Raw genomic sequence first — 13,437 nt, forward strand, 5'->3', positions numbered from 1 at the left:
ATAGAGATTTTTATTTATTTATGGCCTCAAACATCTCATACCTTCGCGCTTTAGTCTGCCCTCTATTATTTATCTTGTTTCTCTCCATGAAATTCAATTGAATTCAGTTTTTGTCTTAAATTCATACTTATTCATTTTCTAAGCTTCCTAAATTCATGCTACGTATATATTCTATTCACCTAGAATTCATTGCTCTTTTAAAAATTACGATTTATGCATTGTTGTCTCTCAAATATTTAAAATCTACAATTAAGAGCCCTATCTACTCGCTGACGGTAACCCGCCCTCCCACCCCCTCCACCGGAAGTGCATTCCTCTGTCATCCTGTCATCCTCGGCTGTCTCCCGGAACCCATCTAGTGGCCTTGGCCATCCTCTCCCCTACCTTTGGGTAGCGCATTAAGTTTGAGTAATGTTTGCAGGTTGTAGGTACTGTTTTGCTTATGAATTCTTCCAATTGCAAGTTTTCTTTTCAGGTACACGACACTGCTTTTCCCCTTCCCAGGCTACAGGCCCACACCCCCAACACCCATACTGTTAGGATTGGCACTCTCAACGTCGGCACGCTGAAAGGTAGATCTGGTGAAATTGTTGAGATGCTTGAACGGAGACGCGTAGATATGTGCTGCATCCAGGAAGTAAGATGGAGAGGAGGTTCTGCGAGGTTCCTCACAGGCAAAGAACACAGGTACAAGATTTTCTGGGCAGGGAACACTGACGGGGTCGGGGGCGTAGGAATACTTCTAGCGGAGAAATGGGTGGATAAGGTAATCGAGGTCATTAGAGTAAGTGACAGAGTACTTAAGATCAGACTAGTGCTTCATCATAGATTAGCTACTGTCATCTCAGCCTATGCACCTCAACCGGGGCTACCAGATGGTCTGAAAGACCAATTCTATGACACCCTCTTGCAAACTACCTCGTCGACGAGTGACAGGGACCTTCTCTTTGTGGCTGGAGACTTCAACGGTCATGTCGGACGTCGTGCTGGAGGCTTCCATGGCATACATGGAGGCTATGGCTTCGGTTCCCGCAACGAGGAGGGAACCAGACTGCTGGAGTTCTGTGATGCAATACCAACTTCAGGAAACCTGCCAGTCACCTAGTCACCTACCGCTCCGGCAGACACTCTAGCCAAATCGACTACATCCTCGCCAGAAATAGGGAAAGAGGGCGGCTTATAAATGCCAAAACCTACCCTGGCGAAGAATGTACCCCACAACATAGATTAGTAGTTAGCGACTTTGGGATCAAGGCAAAATGGGTGCCCAGAATTAGACAGGCTTGGAGGAGAAGGGTGTGGAAGCTTAAAGACCCTGCAAACGGACAGAGACTTAGAGACAAGTTACTTGAAGCATTTAACGAAATAGAAGGGGATATAGCATCATACAACGTGGAAGACAATTGGAGATTTCTGCGGGACAACCTGTTGAAAGCCACCGACCAGATTTGTGGGTGGTGTAAGGTCCCCTCCCGACCCAGAGTAACGTGGTGGTGGAACAAGGAGGTAGACAGGGCTATTAGACAAAAGAAACAGGCTTGGAAGGACTGGAAGAACGGTGGTAGCAGGGAATTGTACCAATGTGCCAGAAGGGAGGCTAGGCGACAGGTTTATTTAGCCAGAGGGGAAGCAGATAAGGAAAGATTTGCCAATGTTCTGCGCCGTGAGGACCAAAGACTCGAGGTATTTCGTGTTGCAAGACAGTGTAGGAGAGAGAATAGTGATGTTGTAGGAGAGAAATGTGTTCGCATGGATGATGGTACGCTTGCATTAAATGAGGATGCAAAGAAAGAGGTCTGGAGATGCCACTACGATAGATTGCTTAATAAAGAGAATGAATGGGAGAAAGAGAGCCTGCCGTATGTCGACCCAATAGAGGGACCAGCTATCTGAGTTGATAGTACCAGGGTAGATAAAGCAATTAAGAGTATGAAGACCGGGAAAGCCCCCGGCCCATCAGGAATCACTGCAGAGATGCTCAAAATATCTGGCAGTGTTGGCTATAGCCTAGTCACCCGTATTACGAACCAGGTGATACACGAAGGAGTCATACCCAATGACTGGTGTAGCAGCATCATAGTCAACTGCTACAAAGGTAAAGGTGACACTTTAGATACAAATAATTACAGAGGCATCAAGCTGTTAGATCAGGTTATGAAAGTTACAGAGAGGGTCATAGCCCAACTAATTAGGGAGCGAATCAATTTAGATGAGATGCAGTTTGGGTTCGTGCCAGGTAAAAGCACTACTGATGCCTTATTTCTAGTGAGACAGTTGCAGGAGAAATACCTAGCTAAGGATAAACCTCTGTACCTGGCTTTCGTTGACATGGAGAAAGCCTTTGACAGGGTCCCCCGATCCCTTATCTGGTGGTCAATGAGGAAACTTGGGATAGAAGAATGGTTAGTGAGAGCTGTGCGAGCCATGTACAGAGATGCTGCCAGTAAGGTGAGGGTTGGAAATGAGTACAGCAATGAATTCCGGGTAGAGGTAGGGGTCCATCAAGGTTCCGTCCTCAGCCCCCTCTTATTTATCATAGTCCTCCAGGCAATCACAGAGGAGTTCAAGACAGGTTGCCCCTGGAAGCTCCTCTATGCTGATGACCTTGCCCTAATTGCGGAGTCACTATCAGAACTAGAGGAGAAGTTTCAGGTGTGGAAGCAAGGTCTAGAATTGAAGGGCCTTAGAGTCAACCTAGCTAAAACCAAAATCCTAATAAGTAGGAAGGTAGATAAAACACAAACCCCTTCAGGTAGATGGCCCTGCTCAGTATGTAGAAAAGGAGTAGGTAGTAACTCTATAAGATGTACCCGGTGCAAGCTATGGACACATAAGAGGTGCAGCAACATCAAAGGCAGGTTAACTAGCAAGTTAGTTTTTGTTTGTGGCAGATGTTCAGGTGCAATAAAGACTGTAAACAAACAGGAAATAACTTCTATCTCATTCCAGGGTGAAAAACTAGAGGTAATCGATAGCTTCCGCTATCTGGGCGACCAAGTTAGTAGTGGGGGTGGGTGCGCTGAAAGTGTAGCTGCTAGAATAAGAATAGCCTGGGCAAAGTTTAGAGAGCTCTTACCCCTGCTGGCGACAAAGGGACTCTCACTCAGAGTAAAAGGCAGACTGTATGACACATGCGTACGAACAGCCATGCTACATGGCAGTGAAACATGGGGTGTAACTGCTGAGGACATACGTAAGCTTGCAAGGAATGAAGCCAGTATGCTCCGTTGGATGTGTAATGTGAATGTGAATACCCGTCAGAGTGTAAGTATCTTGAGAGAAAAGCTGAACATTAGAAGCATCAGTTGTGGTGTGCAAGAGAGACGATTGCGCTGGTATGGACATGTGGTGAGAATGGATGAGGATAGCTGCGTGAAAAAGTGCCACACCCTAACAGTTGAGGGAACCCGTGGAAGAGGTAGGCCCAGGAAGACCTGGGCTGAGGTGGTGAGGCAAGACCATCGTACATTGGGCCTCACCGAGGCGATGACTACTGACCGAGACCTTTGGAAATGTGCTGTGCGTGAGAAGACCCGGCAAGCCAAGTAAGATCGTTGCCAGTGCCCCTGGACTGGTTCTTGTGCGGGTGGCACATGAGATGCACCATTTTGAGCGTGGCCGTTGCCAGTACCGCCTGACTGGCTCCCGTAGGATTTTCGAGCGAGATCGTTGCCAGTGCCCCTGGACTGGCTTGTGCGGGTGGCACATAAAAGACACCATTTCGAGCGTGGCCGTTTTCGTGCGGGTGACACGTAAAAGCACCCACTACACTCTCTGAGTGGTTGGCGTTAGGAAGGGCATCCAGCTGTAGAAACTCTGCCAAATTAGACTGGAGCCTGGTGTTGCCATCCGGTTTCACCAGTCCTCAGTCAAATCGTCCAACCCATGCTAGCATGGAAAGCGGACGTTAAACGATGATGATGATGATGATGATACATATATTCTTTTACTTGTTTCAGCTATTCGACTGTGGCCCATGCTGGAACAATGCCTTCAGTCAAATAAATCGACCCCAGGACTTATTCTTTGTAAGCCTAGTACTTATTCTATCAGTCTGTTTTGCCGAACCGCTAAGTTATGGCGATGTAAACACACCAATATCGGTTGTCAAGTGGTTGCAAACACAGATACACACACACACACACACACACATATATATATACACAACAAGCTTCTTCCAGTTTCCATCTACCAAATCCACTCACAAGGGTTTGGTTGGCCTGAGGCTATAGTAGAAGATACTTGCCAAAGGTGCCATGCAGTGGGACTGAAACTGGTAACCTTGTGGTTGGTAAGCAAACTACTTACCACACAGTCATGCCTGTATACATACACACACACACGTGTGCACGTCAAACACATGCATGCTTGTATTTGTGTCTTTGCAATGACTGTTTCTACAGTGTTCACAGATTTATGTGTCCCCTAAATAAAATATCTAGCAACAGTTCAAAGTGCAGAGGCATGGAAGGATGGACCTTACTTCATAAACAAGCAAGAGTTGGCTTCAGGAGGAGTCTTGACAGACCCATGCCAGAATGGAAAAAGCAGACACAAAATTAATGATGATGATGATGGTGGTGGTGATGCTGCTACTTTGGTTGTGTGAAAATATTGTTCTACTTTTTCCTTATATAAGTGGTAGTGTCAGGTGATTTGTGCATCATGGGGATATCAAATTAGTTTACATTGGCAGTGTGTTTATATGGTATGTGTGAAATGTAATCTTAATCATGGCTGTGGTGCTGATAACAATGCAGCAATCGCAATACATACACACACATGTATATATTTGTATGAGTGTATGTGCGTGTGTATATTATAACTGTGGTTATTTGCAAACTCTGCATTTGATCTGTGTAACAGAGAACAATAAAGTGCTTCCCTCAGGATTTGCTATGGTTTGGCATCAAAATGCACTTAGAACACCCACCTATGAGGTTGCAAATAACCACAACAGTGAAACATACATGGGAAGCAAATCATATAAGCCTGTGTTTATGATAATCTCTCCAACACTTGCTCTGCATCTCATAACCATTAAACTACTGAGTACTGTAATAACCACTCAACTATACTGGAAGAGGACTTGATGATGATCATGCTCTACCTGGCGTATAAACTTACCAGCAGCTGCAGCAGTTGTACATCTAACTGTATACACAATGTATATATATCCTTTAAGACTGTCAGTCAAAAATGACCATGGGTGCACCTAAAAGGTTGCCCTCTGGGGTATAAGTCTGGATGCAAAGTTGCCTCACTGGTGAACACACAACCTAGGGTTGTTTTTATGGAAGACTGGCAGTCGCCCATGCATACCAGCCTCCCCTCTCCATGTCACCAATGTTATTCAAGGTAAAGGCAAAGGTCGATGCAGCTTGGCACCTGTGACGTTGCAACTCTTTATACAGATGAATGAACTGGAGCAATGTGAAATAAAGTGTCTTGCTCAAGAACACAACATGCAGCCCGGTCTGGGAATCAAACTCATAACCTTATGATTGTGAGCTCAATGCTCTAACCACTGAGATATGTGCCTTCACACACACACATATAAGAAACAAGTTAAAAATAATGGTCATTGCCAGTGCCGCTGGACTGGCTCCTGTGCAGGTGGCACGTAAAAAACACCACTTGAGCGTGGCCGTTGCCAGTACTGCCTGACTGGCCCTCATGCCGGTGGCACGTAAAAGCACCCACTACACTCTCGGAGTGGTTGGCGTTAGGAAGGGCATCCAGCTATAGAAACTCTGCCAGATCAGAATGGATCCTCGTGCAGCCATCTGGTTCGCCAGTCCTCATTCAAATCGTCCAACCCATGCTAGCATGGAAAGCAGATATTAAACGATGATGATGATAGTCAACTGACTTAATACCAGTAAATTGTGATTTATTTTGTCAACAGAAGTTAGGATTAGTGTGCTAACCATAACAAGTTTGGTGGGATTAGGCAGAAAGTAGAAGGATAAAATTAAATATTGTAAAACATCTAGCTTGGTGGTCTACTATGGCTGTAAAGCCAGTATTCCTAAACTGTGGTAGTTAGTAACAAGATATTTTTAAAATTACTTTGACAGAAATGAACAAATATTTGCATTTGTGGCATGTTAACAATGACAAAATTGAGCAACTTATATTTCAAAAGACAAAAATAAAATGGAACAACAATGTAACAAAAATAAAATTCATTAAATCTATATTTTTTAAATAGTTAAACTGTAACCGTCATTTCTAAAGCCGTCAATAGAAAGTGTGTCAGCTCATAGTAATAAAAGAAAAGAAGGAAATAGTATTAAGTGGTTTTAATACGTCTAACAAGGATATAAGTGACAAACAAGTACCAAATAGCTACTTATGTAAGCATGAAATCTCGAGTCTATTGGAGAAGAAATAATTGAAATTTTGTGATATTTGTTCCTTTCCCAAAACATAAGAAAATGAGTCCTTATGAAGGGGCAGTCCCCTCCAAATGTTACAAAGAATGGTGCCTACTGCTTGTCTGTGGGCACGACAGTAAACGGATACTTAACACAAGCCAGTCATCCTGGTTGGGGGTTGTGTATAGGATTAACATCTTGTTATGAAAACATCAAAAGAAAGCAAAATAAATCAGTTTGTTTTGAATCAAAGAAGACTTTGCTGGTGCTACATGAAAAGCACCCAGTCCACTCTGTAATGTGTTTGGCATTAGGAAAGGCATCGAACTGTACAAACTATGCCAAACAGACCTCACTGGTGTTGGTGTCGCAAATTGCACTCAGTTCATTCTGTAAAGAGGTTGGCATTAGAAGGATATCCAGCTGTAAAAACCATGGCAAAATAGACAGTAGAGCTTGATGCAGTCTTCTGGTTTGCCAGCATGGAAGACGTATGCTAAATGATGATGATGAAAGCTCCTTTGCCTTAGAGACTGATGAGAGATTTTGGTCAAAGAAATTCTAGGCAAAAGAAGAGTGAAGGAAGAAAATAAAAAAAAACTAGAAGTTGATAGAAAGAACTGCCCAGGACAGAACTTGGAAGGCAATATGATGATGGCTTATATTCCAAAGGGAACTGAGTGAAGAAGAATATGAGATGAAAATACTTGCCTGTCCCATGAAGCAGCTGTAGGTCTATTTTTCCGAGACATGCTTAGAGTATTTTGGATTTTAATTTAAGGTATTCATACAGAAACTGAAAGAGAAGAAAAATATCAATTCACACCATACTCGAATTCAATTTGTATAATTTTTCTAAAAAACAAAATTAACACATCATATTTGATTTGAAGGAGAAAAAGGTCACACAGTCGCTTTTCAATTGCTTTTAGAATTCATGAATTTTTGGGGGAGGAGATGATTAGATGATTTAGGTAGGTGATAATTTGGTTTGTCATCCAGACACTATCATTAAGCGCTGCAAATAATCTATTATAATTTAGCTAAATCAAATTTCATACTCTAGATGTCCATCTATGTAAGCTGACACACTGATATGTATAGGTGTTCCTGTTTCTACAGAGAGATGTCTACACTTCACAGATGTATTTATATAGACTTATCAGCAAAAAAAGACTTATATTTCACCCTAAAATATGCATGCGCACACACACTTACACACACAGCTGGCAAAGTAGGATACAGGTTATTTATATGAATAGTCAATAAAGTGATGCAAGAAAGTGTCATGCACAATGACTGGCACAGCAGCACCATTTATAAACTGTATAAAGGCAAAGGAGATACACTAAAGAGAAACTACAGAGACATCAAATTGTTGAACCAGGTCATCAAAGTTACTGAGTAATTGCAAAATTGATTTAGAGTAGTATTAGCCTAAATGAGATGCAGTTTGGTTGAATGCCAAGAATACCACCACTCACTAAGAGTGCAATCTTCCAAGTGAGACGAGTATAAGAGAAATACACAGCTACAAGTCACCACACTTACCATATATAGACCTGGAAAAAATTTTTAAAAGGGTCCCTCACATTGTCATCTGGTGGGCACAAAAGAAGTTAGAGGTAGATGGATGGCTAGTGAGGGCCAGACAAGCTATGTATGAAGGGGCAGTTAACAATGAATACAGCAATAAACTTAGCATACTGGTAAGGGTCCATCAAGACTTGATCCTCAGCCCCTTCCTGTTAATTTAGTCCTCTAAGCATAACAGTGGTGTTTAAGATTGGCTATCTGTTGGAACTCCTTTATGCTGTTGACCTTGTTTTTATAGCAGATTTGAAGAAAAAATGCCAGACATGGAAGCAAAACCTGGAATTGAAGAACCTTAAAAGTAAACTTAGCTAAATCTAAAGTTATGACAAATAGAAAAGATGACAGGACTCTGCTGCTGTCTGGGAAATAGCCATACTTAATATGCAGAAAAGGAGTTGGTTGAAACACCAATGTATCTGATGCAAACAATGGATGCATGAGTGGTAAGTGGGATCAATGTTTAACTGCAAAGGTAGCCTTCATATGTGACAGCTGCACAAGGGGAATTAAGCATGCAGAACACCAAGGAAATAGATTTTCTCAGCTGCTTAGAAAGCTCCATAGAAATAGTCATTAGTTTCTGTTAGCTAGGTGATTTAATTAGTAATAGGAAGGGGTACTCTGTAACAATAGGAACCAGAATAAGAACAGGTTGGAAAAAGTTCAAAGAGCTACTATCTCTGCTGACAATGAAAAGCAGATTAAATTATGCTTGTGCATGAAATGCAGTACAACATGGTAGGGGGACATGTGTTTCTAATACATAGGATTTGTGAAGACAAAGAAAGAAAAGAGGTGTGCATGCTTCACTAGATGTGTAAATGTTAGTGTACGTGAACAATGCTCTCACAACAATAGATCTGTTCCCTCATCATAGTTTAATTTCAATATCTTGCCTAAAATCATTACTTTCTCTCCTATTCTCCATTTCAATCATAGATGTTCTTTACTCAGACAAGTTACACTAGTCAATCTTACTAATACTGAAAAAAATGCATCTGGTACATTCTGTAAAGTGGCTCGGATTAGGAATGACATCCAGACATAGAAACTATGTTAATATGAAGATGGTGGAGCAAGGTGTGTCCCTCAGACCTATCAGATCATGTTAAACTGTTCAACCCAAACCAGCACAGTAAGGAGATGTGAAATGATGATGACAAATATATATACTAATACACATAAACACAGAGATGTACAAATGTATATGTGTGTGAGGGTGCATGGCCTAGTGGTTAGGGTGTTGCACTCATGATCATGAGATCTTGGTTTCAATTCCTAGATGTTTTATGCCATCATTTTGACACCTGATATGGTACATTGTGCACCTGGCAATGTTGATTTGATAGAGGGAGTGAGTTAATATACAGCGCATACATTTGATTACTATAAACAAATCATTTTTACAGGTTATTCAACAAAAACTGAACACTCATATGGCATCTTTGCCAGCAGATTCCATCATATAATAAAATTATATATACATACATATATGTACATACTTACATATATATATATATATATATATATATATATATATATATATATATATGCATATATATATATATATATATATATATATATATATGCATATATGGATACAGGACATCACAAAATGTAAATGACATGAAATACGAAGACCAACTTTTGTATGGTCTGCATACAAAAGTTCGTCTCCATATTCCATGTTTTCGTATTTCATGTTGTTTACGTTTAGTGATGTCCTGTACCCATATATGCATATATATATATACATGTATATGTAAGTATGTATATATATGTATGTATATATGCATATATATATATATATATATATATATATATATATATACACACACGAATATATATATATATATATAATAATATATATACATACATAAAAGCCATGCATGTGGTTAAGAAACATGCTAACCAAAGCCTTGTGAGTGGATTTGGTAAGAGAAAGAAACCTGTCTCATGTGTGTGTGTGTATGTGTGTATCATTGTCTCCACATCACATGATGGTTGCAATCAAGTATCACAGTCATACAAGTGATCTAGCCATAGAAAAACTGCCTCAAAAAATTGCATTTGAACCATTCAAACATGGAAAAGTGAATATTAAATTATGATAATGATAGCATCTGATGATATTATATAAATATGTATATAAAATTTGTAAACCAAGTTGCAGTATATTTAATAAACATTTTTAACCTTGCAAAACGTGTATTATAAATTTGTTTACACATAGAATCTTGAATTTGCTGTAATTAATTTGCTCTAGAGGAAGATGAACAAACAATTATAGGTGTAAAGAATGCATTTACCATTCCTCCTTCTGAAGAGAATATTCTATGTTGCTTGCATGAAGGTACTGATGCCTCAAAATGCATATCTATTTGCATAATATGCATTATAGGCACAGGCATGGCTGTGCAGTAAGAAATTTGCTTTCCAACACATGGTCTCAAGTTCAGTCCCACTATATGGCATCTTGGGCAAGTGTTTTCTACTATGGTCCCAAGCCAACTAAAGCTTTGTGAGTCAATTTGGTATTCAGAAACAGAAAGGCGGCGAGCTGGCAGAAACATTAACGCGACGTGCTAAATGCTTAGCGGTATTTCATCTGTCGCTACGTTCTGAGTTCGAATTCATCCGAGGTCGACTTTACCATTCATCCTTTCGGGGTCGATTAAATAAGTACGAGTTACACACTGGGGTTGATATAATCGACTTAATCCGTTTGTCTGTCCTTATTTATCCCCTCTGTGTGGGCAGTAAAGAAATAAGAAACAGAAAGAAACTCTGTGTGTGTGTGTGTGTGTGTGTATATATATATATATATATATATATATATATATATGTGTTGTTGTACTTGGGGATGGTCATATTGCCAGTTTAGCCAATAAAAACACACGCACTGTATATTTGGTGTTAATTTGCTTCAGCTTTATATTACATTAATCTTAATCTTATTTCGGCCAGAGTTCTTTCGTCACACTTCTGTGACCTCATCAGTGGTCCTTTGTTTCCTTCCTTCTTATGTGTGTCTCACCTTGCTAAATATCAGCCATTTTGTATTTTGTATTCCTATTGTATGTGTCTATGCATGCGTCTTTCAATGTGTCTGTGTCTTTTGTAAGTGCATGTGTGTATGGGGAGTGTCTGTATCACCTATATACTCTGTTAATACGTGTTCGTTTGTATTTGTTTTTATTTATTTATTTGTTCATGTGTGTGTGTGTGTGTTTTTTTTGTTTTTGGGTTTAATTAAATTTTGTTAACGTATGTAGTATTTAATTCCATTTGTTTATCTATGTATTGTATTATACTTTGTTCATATTATTATTGGTTTATGGGTAACATGTTGTCACATGCTGTGGTTTGTGGTTTGTTAGTGGTGTGTGTTAGTGTTCCATTCTAGTTTCCTATTCAGGCTAGGTTTCTCTTCTATTATGTGTGTAGCTTCAGTAATTTGTCTAAGTGCTGCATCACTGCTATGTGTAGATAAGATTTTAATTTCTATGTTGTTGATTGAGCCTCTATGTTCTTGCTCAGCGTGCTGGTACAGAACTGATGAGTTCTTCCCTTCCTTAAGTTCCCTCCAATGTTCGTTTGCCCGCTCCCCTATGCTCCTTGCTGTTTCGCCTACTTATGTCATTGTCTTATTTCTGCATCGTCCCTCTGTACATCTTATACTATAGACCACATTTCTGGTTTTGCAGTTCGTTTGTGGGCTAAATCTACATACGATACAGTTCCTATCAATGCAGGGGGTTCTACTGAAAGGGTATGTTCTACTGATAAGGGATTTAATAGGGTTGCCTGGCCTTTCAACAACCTTAATTCTTAGCTTAAGTTTGTCTAGGGCCCTTCTTAAGTGGTACGCCAGTTCGCCTCTAGGGGTGGTGTCGACGAACATGACGCTCTGGTACTTGTGGCTATCGTACCATGAGCTTGCCTTCCCTATTTTCTTCTTAGTCCTTTCTATGGTATTCCATGATTTGCTCCTATAGAGTGGGCAAATCCCATTCCTATCCTGGCAATATGACCATCCCCAAGTACAACAACATCTGTTTCAACACACGATTTCACATCAAAAATCTTGCAAAACAAATATATATATATATATATATATATATATATATATATATATATATATATATATATATAGAGAGAGAGAGAGAGAGAGAGAGAGAGAGAGAGAGAGAGAGAGAAAGGAATAATTTAATTAGGGTAAGGTGAATTTGAAGTCTTACAGCCGTTTCTGGGATAACCCAAGTGATTGGTTAGCACATATATCAATGTGTGTGTGTGTGTACCTTTGTGTTTGTAGATGCCCTCCACACCCTGCCAATCATTTGGCACTCAGTGTTGGTTTGCCTACGTTCCCATAACTAAGCAGTTTGGCAAAAGAGACTGATAAAATAGATACCAGTCTTTTAAAAGTACTGTGGATGATTTCTTCATTGAAAACGCTTCAATGTGGTGCTCTAGTATGGTCACAGTCCATTGGTTAAAACAAATAAAAGCTATACTATCAACCATCCACTGAATATTTGAAACAGCTGTAAATATCTATAACAGTTTATAAATGCATTCCTTATACCTATAATTGTCCATCATTCCTCTTTGATATTCGTTCGCGCTTTGTCTTTCTTTTAGCCAATTTATCTGTTTCTGGAGTACTTTACCATGATTAAGAAGTTGGAGTTTAAGAATTCTATCTGAGTGCTAAATAGATGCTTGTCTGCTCTACAATTGCACTAGCTCTTATCCAAAATATGTGTGTGTGAGTATATGTGTGTATATATATATATATATATATATATATATATATATATATATATATATATATAGGGTATCCACAAAGTCTGGGGACATGGAGTAAATAAAATCATTACATAAACAATTATTAAATATAATAATTTCTTAAAGTATGTGTTAATCCCATGTACCCAGATTTTGTGGACACCCTGTATATCTTCGAAACGTAGAGTTAGAATAGAGGCAGCTGATGAATAATTCCAAGTGGCTTTCTGTCTTCCTATGTGTTCGTTCCGTTGTCTGTAGTTCATTGTTCTAACGTCCTGTACCCTGATATGCATCTATATACACATGTAGATGAAAGTATATACATATATGTGTGTATACATGCATATATATTTTTTGTATTATATATATATATATATATATATATATATATATATATATATATATATATATATAAGTTTCACAAAAATCTCGAACAGAAATATTTCATAGCTATTAAACAATCAACTAGTGAATAGGTACAGCTTAAAAGTCTCAATCGATATAGGCCTTTTAGGATTAGGGTGTCTTTTATCATTTTCCATTACTACATAATGTAACCAGCTTAATTCAAAATGAATACGAAATTAAAAATAAAAAAGCAGCACCAACCAACATGATTACATGTAAATAACATTAATTAGAACGCAGTAAGGTTACGCCAGGA

General features: G+C 39.4%; 1 protein-coding gene across 2 annotated transcripts in view; it reads right to left on the reverse strand.

The window, feature by feature from the left end:
- LOC106873024 (uncharacterized) overlaps window positions 1–13,437 on the reverse strand; it is a 56,443-nt gene that overhangs the window by 42,135 nt on the left and 871 nt on the right. For both annotated transcript variants that reach the window (XM_089363505.1, XM_089363501.1), the window contains exon 2: window positions 7,092–7,176. In XM_089363505.1, coding sequence (XP_089219631.1) covers window positions 7,092–7,132 — 41 coding nt within the window. In that variant the 5' untranslated portion in view covers window positions 7,133–7,176. The remainder of the gene's footprint in view (window positions 1–7,091; window positions 7,177–13,437) is intronic.

Source organism: Octopus bimaculoides, chromosome 1, assembly GCF_046866305.1.
Source record: "Octopus bimaculoides isolate indiv1 chromosome 1, ASM4686630v1, whole genome shotgun sequence".
NCBI classification, from domain to species: domain Eukaryota; kingdom Metazoa; phylum Mollusca; class Cephalopoda; order Octopoda; family Octopodidae; genus Octopus; species Octopus bimaculoides.